The sequence below is a fragment of the Trichogramma pretiosum genome, unplaced genomic scaffold (genome assembly GCF_000599845.2).
Source record: "Trichogramma pretiosum strain Unisexual culture from Peru unplaced genomic scaffold, Tpre_2.0 scaffold61, whole genome shotgun sequence".
NCBI classification, from domain to species: Eukaryota; Metazoa; Arthropoda; class Insecta; order Hymenoptera; family Trichogrammatidae; genus Trichogramma; species Trichogramma pretiosum.
The window spans coordinates 693,730-709,587 of NW_019641638.1; the positions used below are offsets into that span (position 1 = coordinate 693,730).

General features: G+C 44.1%; 2 protein-coding genes across 5 annotated transcripts in view; one reads left to right on the forward strand and one right to left on the reverse strand.

The window, feature by feature from the left end:
- Positions 1-15,858, reverse strand: part of LOC106654195 — a 126,893-nt gene that overhangs the window by 41,996 nt on the left and 69,039 nt on the right. For 2 of the 4 annotated variants that reach the window (XM_023459478.1, XM_023459474.1), the window contains exons 4-8: positions 14,915-15,406; positions 13,670-13,976; positions 12,486-13,187; positions 12,184-12,400; positions 11,748-11,859 (exon numbers count right to left, since the gene is read on the reverse strand). In XM_023459478.1, coding sequence (XP_023315246.1) covers positions 11,748-11,859; positions 12,184-12,400; positions 12,486-13,187; positions 13,670-13,976; positions 14,915-15,406 — 1,830 coding nt within the window. The remainder of the gene's footprint in view (positions 1-11,747; positions 11,860-12,183; positions 12,401-12,485; positions 13,188-13,669; positions 13,977-14,914; positions 15,407-15,858) is intronic. The other 2 variants (XM_023459476.1, XM_023459475.1) reach the window with 2 other exon arrangements.
- On the forward strand, positions 5,782-8,691 carry LOC106654196. The gene is made up of 2 exons (XM_014373953.2): positions 5,782-7,054; positions 7,135-8,691. Exons 1-2 carry the CDS (start codon positions 6,013-6,015, stop codon positions 7,722-7,724), a joined length of 1,632 nt encoding a protein of 543 aa, XP_014229439.2. The 5' UTR covers positions 5,782-6,012; the 3' UTR covers positions 7,725-8,691.

Consider the following 15,858-nt stretch of genomic DNA (forward strand, 5'->3'; position numbering starts at 1 on the left):
TGTGCTGTACGCTGTGCCGTGCCACGTGCATCGTTGCGCGCGCGCGCGTGAGAATTTAATTTTAGCGAAATTTCATTTCTCGAACGCATTCGAAGAATCTCTCTCCCTCTAGCTCGTCACTTTTATCGTACGTGTGCATAGCGGGCGGATATATGTGTGTACAATATGCGGATTCAGTAGTAAAGCCCGCTGTTTCGTCAGACACACACACACACTGTCTGGCGTCACAAATATTCGATATTAGATCCATACATACTTGCTGACGCTAATGGACGCGGGTGCTACATAGCGTGACAAAAAGAAAAAGAAGATGAAGAGGAGAATGATAAAAAGAAAACGCCTATACGTTTTGTTCTCGCCTAAAGGAAATAGGAGAGGAAAAAAATTTCAATTAAAAGGCCATTAAAGCTCGCTCCAGTTTCTCACCTTGGTCACTTGACCATCTCTCTCTCTCTCTCTCTATCTTGCATACATAGATATATATGAATAGAGAGACAGAGAGAGAGAGAGGGAGATATTCAAGGCGCACAAGGATTGAAAAGTAATTCGATTATGGACGCGCGCGCGCATACACACATACACACACACAAGAGAGATAGAAATCGAACGGATCACTCATCGATCCTTTTTTCTCTCTCTCTCTCTCTTTCGAATGAGCGATATTGTGTACACTGCGAAAAAAATACTCGTAATTTTCAACTACTTTTAAAGTACAATTGTACCAGCCGGATATTTCAAGCACTCGAGGCACTTGAAGTACTTTTTGCAATATTTTTTACATTACAATTATTACTTTTGCTTCCTCGTAGAGGGAGCTCTGTGATAGGCTCGAAAACGAGATTTTGAACCAGACCTCGTAGGACAATTTGGTTTATATATTTGGAAACTACATTGAATTACCAACAAATGTCTGTATGAGTTTTTTTTTCTCGGCCTTTTGTTAACATTATTTTTTAAGAGGAAGCTCTTTGCCAATAAATTGGCAGCGGTTTTTTCAACTCGAAATTCGATGATTTTCATGATACGATATTTGAAAATTGTATCGGAATTATTATCGAAGTAAAAATGTAATTTATTAATTCCTGGATTATAATTCTTCAAATTTTTCCGACATTTTTGAAATGAAAGTTTTACATTCGCAAAAAAGTACACGAACCATCGGGGTGATAATTATTGTCGACGAAATTCGTAAGGTATAATCCTGTAAATTGTGCCACTTGTCTCAATAAAAACAGGCACCGATTAATAACATCGCGAAATTACCTTTCATAAATTAAAAAAGATTCGCTATATACTCGAAACGTTTATACTCAAATACATATTCAAATTTTAATATACACTTGTTTTTTATGAATAAATACGTACACGCAAACGGTATATAAAATTCGACGCGCGCGCATTGAAATGACATTCGAGTGGCGCTTTTCAAAAATATATATGCACACACACGCTTCGCGCAGAATTTAACTCGAATTTTAAAGCTCGACATATTTTATACACAGCGTGTATGCACTTATAGGCATTTCGACGTGTATACATACGCGAGAGAAGAGAAGCCTATAATAATAACGGAAGATATAATGCATCTTTTTTTTTCCGCCGCTGTTTCGCGAGCTTCCGCGTAATAATATCGCGCGCGTTTTATATACGTACACGCGCGAAACTCGCGCCGGAATCGTATATTTCGCGTTTACTCCCGCGACAAATTAGAAGGATTTTCGCCGCCGTAGCAGCGTGTACGCGCGCGCGCGCGTAATACGAGTTTTGACAAACTTTCGGAATACATAAAACACTGCGCGCGCGCCGCGCCACACGAGTAATATAAGGGCGAAATTATTATCTTCGAATAACACGTCAGGCGGCGGCGGGGCAGCAGCGGGGCAGCAGCGGGGAGGCGCAAGTTTTATACACCATAATTTTCAACTTGCCTCGTTGCGTCGTGTATAACGTGTACGTATAACGCACATAAACACACACGCACACAGTCAAGCCTTCGATGCGCTAGTATAGATTAATTAAAACTTGAAATTTTTGCAACCACACACGCGCGCGCGCAACTTTTCTGCAAAATTTCGTTATATAATTTGTCAAAGCCTCGTCCATTCCACTCTACATCACCCGCGTTAATATCGTGTATTAAATCGCGTCAAAGTTGTAAATCGAAATATCACGTATTACACGTGCGTTCGATGTATCGCATGACCCATGCGCTTGGGGGGTGACGTGAAACACTATACATCGACGCGCGCGGCCCGCTACCGAAAGCTCCTCTCCTCGTCTCTCTCTCTCTTTAAATCACGGAAAAGTGACATTATTAGATGTATCCTTTTATTTGATAAATCTGCTGCCGCTGCTGCTACTGATGCCACCGCGGCGAAGCGTGGGAACTTTATACGGTTGTTGCGTGCGAGAGCTGTTTTTTCCTTCCTTCCTTCCTTCTCGCTTTTCTGTCTCTCTCGTCTTTTTTTTCTCTCCCCCTCCCCCTCCTTTTTTTTGCTTGCTTCTTTTGCCACTACTGCCTAGCGAGCTACTACGCCTCGAGCGGCTCCGTGTCACCCGGAGCGTAGAAAATCAAATCACGTCAGCTTACGTTTACGGACACTTTTCAAACCCTGAGTAGCGACAGAAAAAAAAAGAAGAAGTAAAGTAAAAAGGCGAGTGAAAGAAAAGAAAAAAACCGCGAGAAAATCTAAAAAGGATTAACCCCGAAATGGTGCAGCGAGCGCGCTGGGCATGCAAAAAAAAAAGAGCTCTTGCGAGGGAGAGAAAAATCAATCTCGCATATTGCAACGAAAGAATGATAATAATAATAATAAAAAAAAAAAGTTTCGATAATAAAGCACGCCCGCGCGCGAGTACGTGTGCACGTGTGTGTGTGCCCGCGTTCGTATACCAATCGGGCAAAGAGTGATGGAATTCGTACATTTTATGACGTCTCTCTCTCTCGCTGCGCGCCAGCATATATAGCATCGAGAAAACTCCCGAAACGCCCGAATTCGTCATTGGAAATTTTTTTAAGCGAATTATTACCCACGTTATATAAATAATAATGTATATGTACGTATGTTCCCGAGTGCATGATGCGCTGCCACTGCAGCTCTGCTATAATATATTTATAGAGAGAGAGAGAGAGCGGCCTATATAGAACGTATATATACACGTTTTCCATTCGGAATCGCTCGAGCTCGCTCGACTGACTCCCAAGCCCGAAGTTTACATAACGTACGTCGACGTGCCACGCACAAAAAAACCTCGCGCGCAGTGTGTGCGAAGAAAGGATAAACTAGAAGCTGTCTTATACTGCGTATACGGTATATATAAGCCTTGGATAAATACATACATCATCTCTCTCTCTTTCTCTCTCTTGGAGGCGTCGATAACGACCTTTGGATTGCGCGCAGGCAAAAAAGAAAGAGAGAGAGAGAGAGAGAGTACGAGAGGAAGAAAGAAAGAACTTGGCCTATCTCAAACGAGCATTATCGCCCGAGAAATCAGTGATGCATTCTGCCTTGCGGATTACCTCTCTCTCTCTCTCTCTCTAGATATATATCTGCGGCGCGATGCCGAGAAAAGATTTTGTACTCTGCTCGCGAGTGCCCGGGTGATTAAAAATTTTTTATCCTTTATCCCTTAGGGCTGCGGATATATTATATATTCACGTTGCTGCTGCTACTGCTGCAAAAAAAACCTCGGGATCCAGCCGTGCGCGCGCTACTACTTTGAGAAACTGATTTATTTACCCGCGACAGAGAGGAAGGATACGCGCGTGAGAATTTTAAAATCTTGAATTGCGCGTATTATCCTCTCGCCACGGTCAGTAGTGACGGCGCGCCCGACCAAGCTCTCTCTCGGATCTCGTATAATACTTTATCGTTGTTTCTTTGTAAAAAGAGAGAGAGAGAGAAAAGGAAAGAAAAAAAAATAGAAAAAACTCGGATTCTCTATAGCAAATAAATAAGATTTCGAGCTCTGTAAAGTCTTTTTTAATTAAGTAACTTAACTCTCCTTTTCTTTCGTTTCAGTCGGTGAGTCCGAGTTTCGAGCGATATCTACAGATATATAATACCGTATATGTATTCGCGAGCGGGATACATATAATACAGACGCATACACATACACACACACAGACACAGACAAAGCCAAGCGAAGGAAAAGAGTGGAACTTATTTGAAACAAAGTTTTTTCAAGACGTAGGAAATTCAAGGCTCTCTCTCTCCTTGTCTCCCGAAGAAAACCGCTCGAGATTCTTTGATTTTCACCGATAGATACATATACACACGTACACACGTATACACGTTGACGCGCGAGCGCCAGGATCACGGATATATAATAAAAGTCTCGATAATACTCCGATGTTACAACACCGCGCCACACACACACACAGTGGATATATATAATTTTTTTTTTGTTTCGTTCGTACGGTCGTTCGAACCGATCTTTATTATCTATATAATAATACATATATAGAGAATATATATATATACGAGCGAGAAGCCGAGGAAAATCAACAACTATATTATACGAAGCCCTCGAGAGATTATGAGGGAACCCCCCGCGCGCGTATACACGTTATATAGGTATATATAGCGAAGGGCGGACGAGGATATATAAACTATATAGAGAATTCAATTAATTTCATCTTCGCGCGCGTGTGTGTGTGTATGTGTGTATGCTACGTGTATTTTACTACTTGCGACGTGCAGAGAGAGAGAGAGAGAGATCCGCAACGCCGCGCTGTAATTCGAAAATTGCCCCGCGGCCACGACGTTGCTCCGTACGCCAGCCTCCCCCCGCACGTCCGACGTACGTCCGAGATATTACTGTGTTATATATATTATGATTTTTCGATTACGCGTGTATAAGCGAAGACACTGGAAATTTTTTGTCTCTTGTATTATTATACTGGTTCGCGCACGCACGCACGTGACCTTTATTTTATATGTAAGCACGTCATCCTCAATGGCTGTGAGAGACGACGCAAAAAAAAAGAGAAGAAAGCCTCACCACCGAGGGTGAGCATTCATTTGGGCTCTCTCTAACTTTATTGAAACTACGTATCGAGGGTTGTATACAGCTCGGCTGACGTGGTATATACATTTATAAAAATCGCTCAAAAAAAAAAACACGTTTTAGTGTGATATCTTTGCGCCCGTATGGAAAACTTCGCCGTCTCGTTAATATTCATTTCACAAAAAAGGCCATGTTAATATTGTAAGTGACTTGTTTGATTATGCGAGCACACGTGCGATTATCGATGGGACTTATCAAAAATATAGGTTGAACATTTGCGCCATATAAATATAATAAACTATTAAACAATGTCACCCAATTTTGGCCGGGAGAGGAAGATAGAAATAATGCAAGTTAAGAAAACACTTTCAAAAAATATTTAGATTTTATTTTTTACTATTATTGAGTTTTTGCTTCGAACTAATGTTTCAATAAATAGTTACATATTGTTTTTTACTTTAAATTAATTTTTATGAGCTTACTTCCTAATTTTTCAATCAAAATTATTTTATTTATTTCTAATTTTCTTAAATTAAAATTCTATAGTCGTGAAAATAAATAAATAATAAATAATCAACCTATCGGGATAAAAGCACTGATTTATTTTTAATCAAAAGTAATTTTTTGAACATTTTTAATATTCAATTTTATGCGACAACTGCTTTTTTTCTCATCAATTTTTATACTCGAAAGTGTATTTGAATTTCGCGCTTCGCGCGGCTTTTAAGACCCATGCGCGGCATCTTATGTGCACCACACATTACACGTGTTTTAAGTTGGCATCTAATTTTTGTTTCTAATTGTGAGACGCAGTTGCTTCAGTCTTTATAAATACGTGATAGCGGTAATATCTGTTCTGAATTCTAATATTTTTATGTGTTTCTCAAGTCTTGGTGAAGTTTCGATCGTCTCAGTCGGTGTTCGTTGTCAGTGTTCAGTGCTCAGTATTAAGATTAAAATTTACCATCGAGAAAAATAATTTATCAATAGTTCAATTAAAAAATGGAACAATATTTGAACAATTCGATAAGCGATCTAAAAACTCAAGCTAATGTCATCGCGAGATACATGCAATTTTGTTACGTTGTGCAATTAAACAATAGCTACCGGATAGCAAGTACTCGACAGAATTTAGTAAATATAATAAAAAATAAAAGCATATTTCCAGACATTCCAGATTTTTTAAAATTTGTGGTACATCAAAACCGATTAGAAATATTTGTATTTCTGCGGGAACAAGCAGAGTTCAATATCCACGAGGAAAGAATTGTCGACGGTAATTATTCCATGCTTCATTATCTTATCGAAAAAATAACTATCGATGTCCATGTGTTGCCCATTCCCGAAAAAACCAAGGCCATTATTAATTATTTTTTGGAAACTGCATCGGAAAATCATTGCGACGGTCACGGATACACGTACCTTCACGCGGCCTGTCTCGCCGACCACGTCGAGGCAGTCCAGCGATTCGTGAGCGCCTGCGTGGACGTCGATCTCGACACATGGAGGCTCTCGCCGTTGCAGGTCGCCGTCCACTACAGGCGCCCGAATATCGTGCGAATTTTGTTGGAGAACGGAGCAGACCCGAATCGACTGGACGATCGAGGCGGGTCGACTGCCTTGCACGCGCTCGCCCATCTTCGCGTGTGCGACTGTTCCAAGTACTGCCGGTATTCGAAAGACGAGGACGGACCGATCGACGCGATCTTGGATTTACTCATTGCCAAAGGAATGAATATCGAGGCTCAAAATCGTCTGGGCTCGACTGCTTTGCAATGGGCAGTTTCTCACTTGGATTACGAGCTAACGAGGTCTCTTCTGAAACGAGGCGCGAGTCTCGACCCTTTGAGCAAGCATATGTCGTTCAACCTATTTCCAATGCACGCATTGATTAACTATCCCGTCATTTTTCACTTTGTCGAGATGATACGATTATTGGTGGCGAACGGATTCGTGTTCGACTTCTACACTCGACACGAGATTTTGAAGTTTTGGATTGAAACTCGATCAAAAGATACCGAAGTATTCATTTCTGAAATCGATGGTAGGCTATTTTATTTTATACAAATGACAATAATTCTAATTTATCTGTTATTCATTTTTTTTCTTCTCTGATTAACACAGAAGACGACTACATGATTCCATCGTATGAGGCTACTCGTAATTACCTACTCATTCATGAAATGTTTGGCTTTTACGCCGAACCGAAAACTGTCGAACGCTTGCGTAAACATCTCCAACAAATTGCCAACTATCGCAGCGTAGCGAGAGCAGAAAAAGTCGAACAACTCACGGATCAATGGGAAACCGAAGCGGCCCAATTGAAAAGTATCATGATCAACGAAGACATCTCGCTGTATCAAATTTGCCAAATGAATTATAGCAAGGCATCTCGTATCTTAAAAAAAAAGATGGATTGGCGTTTGCCAACGCTCGACGGCATGGACAAATTGAGTCTCATCGTAAAGAAACACATAGCAAGAGCTTTCATGAGGACACAATTCGAAATGTTCGTAGCCGATCTGTATACGACGGATTATTGTAAACTGAACCTGCCGTATACCGTTTGCCGCGAAATTGCGGAGCACACGAGTGACGAAGATCTGTTCCGTTTGGTCGAGCAGACGAACGACGAGGAGCTATTTAAGGAGGTTTGGAGGTCTCAGAGAGGGACGAAGCGGGACGTATGGTGGCACCTATGTTTTCCCTGGTAAAAAATCGAAACTGACAACTTCGAAATAACACAAAATCATTTTGAAGAGTTCTTTTCGATATTTTAGGCGTGAAACAATATTCTATTTGTGATTAGAGTCAAATAAGCACATATTTTTGTTAGGATACGCACAAAGACCCACGAATTTTTACACACAATTTATTTCTCGATAACTAAACGGTCTATTCGTAATTAAATTTCCTATTATACGTACGTATTTTCAGTTTTTGTTTTTTTACATTATTTTTGTGCTCATTGAAAGTCGTAAATTCATGATTTCTCACAAGAAACCTTGTTGAAAGGTCTAAACAATTTAACAAAATTTTACGGTGAAAAGTTTTATTTTGATATCAACAAACAGAATTCAACTTGGCTGCATTTTGAATGAGACCTCCGAACGTCCTTAAGAGAAAGTAGATGACAGTGCGTCGAAACAAATAATCTTATTTTTACAAGAATCTTTTCAAGGATTCTGATAATTGTATGCCTCTGTCTAAAGATACATTGTAGACGATGTTATATAATTGCGAATGATGTGATATAGATAAAAATTTTGTAAAAGCAACCTTTAGCAATAATTTTAGTAATAAAATCTGTAAATATCAATGTCCCGAATACGCATCGTACTTTCGATACAAATAAATATTCTCGCAACAATATGCTCCGTGACATTTTTCCTTTTTTTTTTTTGTCGATTCCTATCCTATATCCAGTCCGATCATCGCGGACAGATACGGATACGCGCCCGTACGTATATGATAATAAACATCATTTTTATTGACTACAGTAAAACAAGGTGACTTTCTCATTTTCGATAACGTGACGATGGCAGCGGCAGCAAAAGCAGCAAAACCAAGTATACTAGATTTAGCTTCGGCGCTCGAACTCGTTAAAGTTATACGAGCCAAAAAAGAAACAATAATAATAATAATAATAATAATCATTCCATTTTCTTTCTACCTTTTAGCTTTTCTTTCTTTTTTTTCTTTTTTTAATCAAATGAAATAATCTCTCTCGCGGCGCCTCGTAAATGTTTTTCCCCGGCCCCGGAGCGCGCTGGCGGAGTTAGAGAACGAACGAACGAGCGAGCCATAGAGAGAGAGAGCACTAAAACTATGTCTCTTGAACGCTATAAAGTCCCTCTCTCTCTTTCTCTCTCTCTCTCTCTCGTACATTACGTACGTGGACTCGCGCGTGCGTGAAATCCTAATGAATGAAATATTTGTATCCTCGCCTCCACTTAGACAATATATATATTACGTGTATATATCTATGTAGATATACCCTATACGTCTCATTCGCTCACGTTTTCTCGTGCACGCGAGCGATCCCTCATAGCGCCCAGCCGTGTATACATATACACTTATTATACGTTTCCTGCCGCCGCCGCCGACCAGGCACAGCCACGGATTGGCTTGAATGTGTGTTATATATAAAATAATATATACACCCTCACACGTACACATAGCTGCGGCTGTTGCTCGAATCATTCGTTTCATTTTTTTCTTCTTCTACTTCCTTCCCTTCTTTGTTTTTATTAACTGCCCGAGACACGGACGTTGTATATATTTATATACGTAAGCTCGCGATCGTTAAGGCGGGGCGGTAAGAGGCAAGTTAGAGAGAGATAGAGAGACGCGCGTACTTCCACAAGTGGTTGTGAGCTGCTTCGTCTTTCTCTCTCTCTCTCTTTCTCTCAATGATGTGTCTGTGTGTTCTACGTCTGTGTGTGTGTGCGCGCAGTTATAAATGTGCGTGTATATATAACGTAACGTACTCCCGACACGCAAAACTTCTGTACACGTATATACATATACGCGCAAGCTCGCAAGCTCCCGTGTGCAAGTGTAAGTGTGCGCGCGTGTATTTGTACGTATTATTATCACACCATTTCTGTCCAATAAATCTTCTTCAAACTCCATCTCTCCCTGGATTACAAATATATATATATATATGTGTGAGTGTGTACGCTCATGTTTACACAATAACTGTGCAAGGAGCAAATGTGTATACGTATAGGAATATAAATCGATGCCTGCGCGCGAAGCTGTTTTTATTATTTTTTTTATTCTCATTTTCAATACTTGTTTTTCTATAATATATTTTCGATATCTAAATTTATGTAACGGCATGAAAAAAAAAGAAGAAGAAGAAAAACAAATACAGCAACGACGACAAAAAAGCAACATCAGTAGGTCGATTCCTTTCATAAATATCCTTTCTCTCTCTCTGTCTTCGTGTCTCTCATCCCGCATCGCGTGTATTATTACAGTCGCGCGCCGCACACACATATACAGACACATACACACGCCTATTTATCAGCCTTGACACTGATGATATACACACGTCGCTCGCGCGCGCGCCTATATATGCACGGTTATAGGTACGTACATACATGCATCATATATCTCTATGGTAAGTAGTACGTGTGCTGCTGCTGCTGCTGCACATGATGTATGTATTATAATGTTTGTCTATGTATATAACATTAAGCTCGTCGCATATATATATATAACATACACAAGAACGAGCATTACCCCTTGTATAAACGCGTAATGGATGGCACGGCTAATTAATCCCCAATGGCACGGAGGCGGATAGCCGTCGTCGTGTAGTAGTAGCGGGCCGCGCGCAGTCCTTTTGGATCATCATCATCATCATCGTCGTCGTCGTTGTCGTTGTTGTTGTCGTCGTTCACGAGCGTGTCGACGATCTTCCAGTGCCAGTGACAGCAACAGCAGTCGAGCAGCGGCAGCAGCAGGAGAAGGAGGAGGATGTCGACGACGATAACAGCGATGATAATTACGATTACGTGGCGGCGGGCTCGTCCTTTCGAAATCGCGCATTTCTCACGCACACTCGAGTCGTCGTCGCTTTTGTTTATTTATTTATTTATTTATTTATTTATTTATCTATATTTTATTTTTTCTTCATTTCCTTGGATGGACGGTATTTTATCATAACAATAACGCGAGAAGCACCGAACAGGGTCGATCCACTCGCGGCAAAGACGACGACGACGACGACAACGACACTCGGCTGACATCGTCTCTCGCGCTCCTTTCTTTCCTCTCTCTCGTTACATCCTCTTCATTCATTTTTGCGCGCACCCCGCTGTACTATATACATATACATATGTAGCTGCTGCTGCGCGCGCTAACGGCACCTTTTCATTATACAAAAGCACACGAGTGTCGATATGTTATAAACTCTCCTCTCTCTCTCTCTCTCTCCCTCTTCTGCCGCGCACTGACAACACGATGAAAACGTATATGTATTTATATCGAATTGACACACTGACACACAGACGAGTGAAAATCGAGGAAATTGCCCGTCGCTGTGTACACAGGCTGTGTCTTTGACAAAAACGTGCATGGACCAACACACTCGCTCGCTCACTCACGCACACACGAGAACGGGGACTACTGTGCTGGCACGAGCTTTTCTCGCGACACACTACATGCGCACGGTCACATCGCGTTTATATATATATATATATCTCTGTTTGTACGTATGTGCACGATGACTGACCGAGAGAGAGAAACACACGAGAGCGCGCGTGCTGTGCTCTGTGCTGCACTGACGAGCAGCAGCTCTCTCTCTCACACTCACTCCTGTCTCTCTCTCTATCTATCCGCCCGCGCACGCGAGGGCCTAAAAAAGACGTCTGCTTGGCTCGACTAACTCGATATACACTGCCTGACTGCCGCGCGAGCAGCAGCAGCAGACGATGGGGACTCTGTGTTTTATCGCACGTAGTAGTATAGCCTGTGGCGCGCAAGCTCGCGCGATAGTGCATGTAACAACGCGCGCGCGCTCGTGTGCACACACACATACACACACACGCACACATCGACGAACGCGCGGTTCAGCGATCAGCTTATGCGCGAGCTTGCGATCGTCGCTGCTGACATCTGTCGGTATTTTCAGGGAGCTTTACCGCGAGCTCGAACGGGGGGATGTTTATAAACGCGGCAATTTACGAAAACAAAGTTTCAAAACTCGAATCGTGTACTCTACTCACCCGTCTGCGTGCTGGTGTCGAAGAAGGTGCTCGACGTCTCCACGGTCATGGAGGCGAAGGTGCCGTCGGTTATCTGCGCGGAGCTGTCCCTGCGACCACGATAGCGCTGTACCTGCGGATCGTGATCGAGAATTCAACAAAAAAAAAGAAAAGAAACGGGGGAAAGAATAAAGATCGAAAGTGTGGCGGCATATCGATGCTGATGTGCCTGCGGCATGCGCTTATTTTTTCTTTACAGAAGCTTTCAAGCATTAGACTAGATATATATATACAATAAGCAGCGGCAACATTGATGCGTTGATATGCGCATAATCAAATAAAATCATAAAATAATAATAATGATAATCAATATAAAAAGCCATTTTTTCCTGCACAAAAATAGCGTGTATACACAAGCGTGGGCTCGTGCCGTTCGAGCCTGAATTGGGACATATACCCGAAGTACCTGGTCGTCGCTCTGGGAACTCTGTCGGCGAAAATTGCGACACCTGATCATCTCCTCGGTGGTGCTCTGCCTACGAAAGCCCCTGGCTATCAGTATCTCCTCGGTCGTCGATTGTCGGCGTATCACCGGGGCGTGCTGATTCGTGCTGCTGGGCGGCCGGCCGCACGGGCTGGGATCGCGCGACGAGCACGACGAGCTGTCGGGCGATCTACGACAATTATATATTTTTGTAAATTTTTTCAGACCAGAGAGAAGATGACAAAATAAAAAAAAAAACATTCAAAGTAGTATACCTCGGCGATCGGGCCGCCATCGAGGTCGATTGTCGTCTGAGTCTGCCTTTGCGCGATCTGCAGGGGCTGAGGTCGCGCTTGTCCAGCCCGGCGTTGCGATCGGGACTGAGGTGGCTGCGCGAGTCGCGCCGCCTCGAGTACGAGGCCGAGTCCGGACTCAGCGAGTCCCGGCGCGCCTTCCTGCCGCCGTCCGCGTCCGGGTCGGGCGACAGAGTGGGCTGCGAGCCCCTACGCCCCCCGGGCGGTGGCAGCGACTCGTCGATGGCCGTCGCCTGTCGCGTCAGTCGCAGCTTGTTCGGCGACGTCTCCTTGCCGCCGCCCGGGCTCTTGTAGTAGCACTGGGTCGTGGAGTCGCGTCGCCCGGCCATCAGGGCCGGATGCGACGGCGTGCCGGCGATATTGGGCGAGGCCAGAGGCGACGAGCCCTGGGACGGCGTGGTGCCGGGCAGGGGCAGGCTTTTGAGGCCGACGACCGGCGAGACCGACGACGGCGGCGTGACGCTCGACGTGACGATCTGCGGCGGCTGCACCTGCGGCTCGAGGCTCAGATGGTGCTTCGGGCACGCGGAGTGGCTGCTGCTGCTGATGTTGACCTCGGACGTGCTCGTCGTCGCCGTGACCATGGTGGGCGAGCTGGTCGTCGCCTTGGCGTCGAAGCTGCTCGATCGCTCCTGCTGGCTGCGTTGCGCCTCGAGATGTTCTCTGCAATTATTATATGAAAAATAAAAATGTTAGTTATGCTGAATAACTGTCAGAATGTGGTTGATTTCATTCATATCATAGCCTTGTAATTGAACAATGGTGGATTGAGTTTAAAAATGAGCATTTGGATTAGTTGTAGAGTATCAAATTGGATTTGGATCCATGCGATGAATAGTTTTCCTTTTCCAACCAAAAGTACAATTTCTTACCGTACACGTAAAAAATAAATTTTCTGTTTCAAAGTTGAAAACCAAAATGTGCAAGCTATTATCATGAAATTTGAGTATGTACTTCATCTAACTATTTTATAATAGCTTGTAAAATTCTAGATCAATAGCATGAATAATTTAAATTGTTCAACAAAAGGTATATTTTCTTGACGACAAGGTATAAATGAGATTTATTATAAACGCGTGCGTATTCGTTAGCCACCGTCGAACAAGTAGCACTACAACTACTAGCTAGTAGTATCAGCTGTATACCTGACTGCGTTACTGGCCGAACTGTCGGTACTGGAGGCGCTCGGCCGCTGGTCGTTGCGATAATACTTGGCAGCTGCACTACCGACGCTGCTCTGATTGTTGAGCAGATCGACCGACTGCTGCGACTGGCGCCGCCTGTGATGCCGGCACCGGTGGACCCTCTGATGGCTGCCGCCTCCACCCTGTTGTTGCGAATCCGCCGCGGCCGCCGACGACGGGCTGGGAGTCTGGCCGTAGACCGAGTCCCTGCGCGATCTCGAGCTCTCGCCCGAGTCGCGCCGGGAGTTGCCGCGCGATTCCCCGGAGCCTGTGTATATAGCAGGAGAGCGAGGGGATGAAGGAAATTACATCCATACCGCTGGCTATGTACATCCAACGCGCGGGGTATACGAGAGACGTGTTTTGCCACTTTAATCGCGTGTGTTGGCTTTTGTAAATATTGACGCAAGCGGTTGGCAGCAGCGGCAGCGCCGGTAAGCGAGAGAAGAGAGAGAGAGAGAGAGAAGCCCCGAGATTAGATTGGCGGTATAGGGAATACCAACGAAGCGTGAGAGAGAGAGAGAGAGAGAGAGAGAAAAAAGGAAGAAGAAGGAGAGAAGAAGGGCAAAAAAGCTCAATCTGTGTAACACGCGCGCGTACATAAACACGAGGCGAGATTAACTAATTAAGAAGAAAGGCTTCGGGTGTAGCGGGATAAATTTGTATGCATAGGCTGAACGTGTTTGTTCTGTTTTTTTCTTTTTTTTTTAGAAAATACTTCAAACCGTTTTGCATCGCACTCGTTTATCCGATAACGTTTCGTTGGATCAATGGTTTTAAATTTGTGAACCGGTATTCGGAAAGGTCAAAATGAACGATTAAACATTTACATTTGATTTCGGGTCTTCGACGATAATTGATTTAAAAATAACTCGCAGTGTCGAGAGCAGCAATGCGAACGAGAACTATGCTGTAGCAAGACACTAACAAGGAGATCATTTCAGCTCTAAATAATGAACCTTTTCCAAAAATGTTTCGAGGTCTCCTGATACATAATAATAAAGCTTCCTATGCTTGATTCGAGTCCCATTATGTTGAAAGTGTTTTCTGTTTTATTTAAAAATCTTTGCGATTTTCTATCCAAGTATTATTGAGTAAAAAAGTATTAAAATTTTTTGGACAAATCTGTAAAGAGCCGAAGTGACCTCCTCGTCAGTATAGCACCTCTTATTTTTCTTTCCGCCTCTTTTTTCCCAATATACGCACCTCTCCTCGTGGGCGATATGACCGTGGGCGGCTGCTGCTGCTGCGACTTGTCCTCCTTCTTGCCCCACAACCTGGCCAGATCGTTCTTAAAATCGCTGAAGGCCGAGTCCCTCCTCGTAGTGGACTTGTTGCTGGCCGCGCTGCTCCTGATGCCGCTGTCCACCGAGCTCTCGCGTCTCTTACCGAACGCCGCCGACAGTCCTCCACCTCCCCCGCCTCCTCCATCGGTGGTCGTCGTGCAGGTGGTCGTCTGCCTCGCCCAGGGCTGCGACTTGGCGATGTCGGCCAGTGTCTCGCGCCTCGACAGCTTCGTGCTGCTGCGCTGGCTGCCGCCCTGCTGCTGCTTGGACAGTCCGCCGGGCCTGAGCTCGCGCAAGATGTCCGTGAGCTGGGCCAGCGAGGAGCGACGCCGACGGCCCTGGGCTATGGGCGACGGCTCCTGCAGCTCGCCCGGCGGCGAGATCTGCGCCGCCGAGTCTCGTCGACCCGCACCTAAATTAGCACACATCGTAATGATAATAAATTTCAATGTAAAATGTGTAATTACACGAAGGTATTCGACGCGCGATGGCAATTGGAATTGAACGGGTGCAGGAATTCAGCGCTTTCTTTTACCTACCCGCTATATATGGGCGAAGGAGAAACGCATACTTTAACGAAGCTATTTTCACATAGCCGTCGTTTCTGTATCGTACGTTAAGTATATATAATATCGCGCTTACGCGCACGCAGCAGCAGCAACGATCGAGGCTGATCCTCCGTACCGAATAGTTTTAGAAACTGCTGCGCCCGAGCGAATTACGAGAGAGAGGCGAAATAGCTGTGTATACGATTATATACCCAGCGTGAAAATTGTTTAAGCGCATATAATGCACGATGATGATGATGATGATGATGACGAGGATCGCGAGCGCAGCATAACTACACGCGGTTCGGCACCGCCG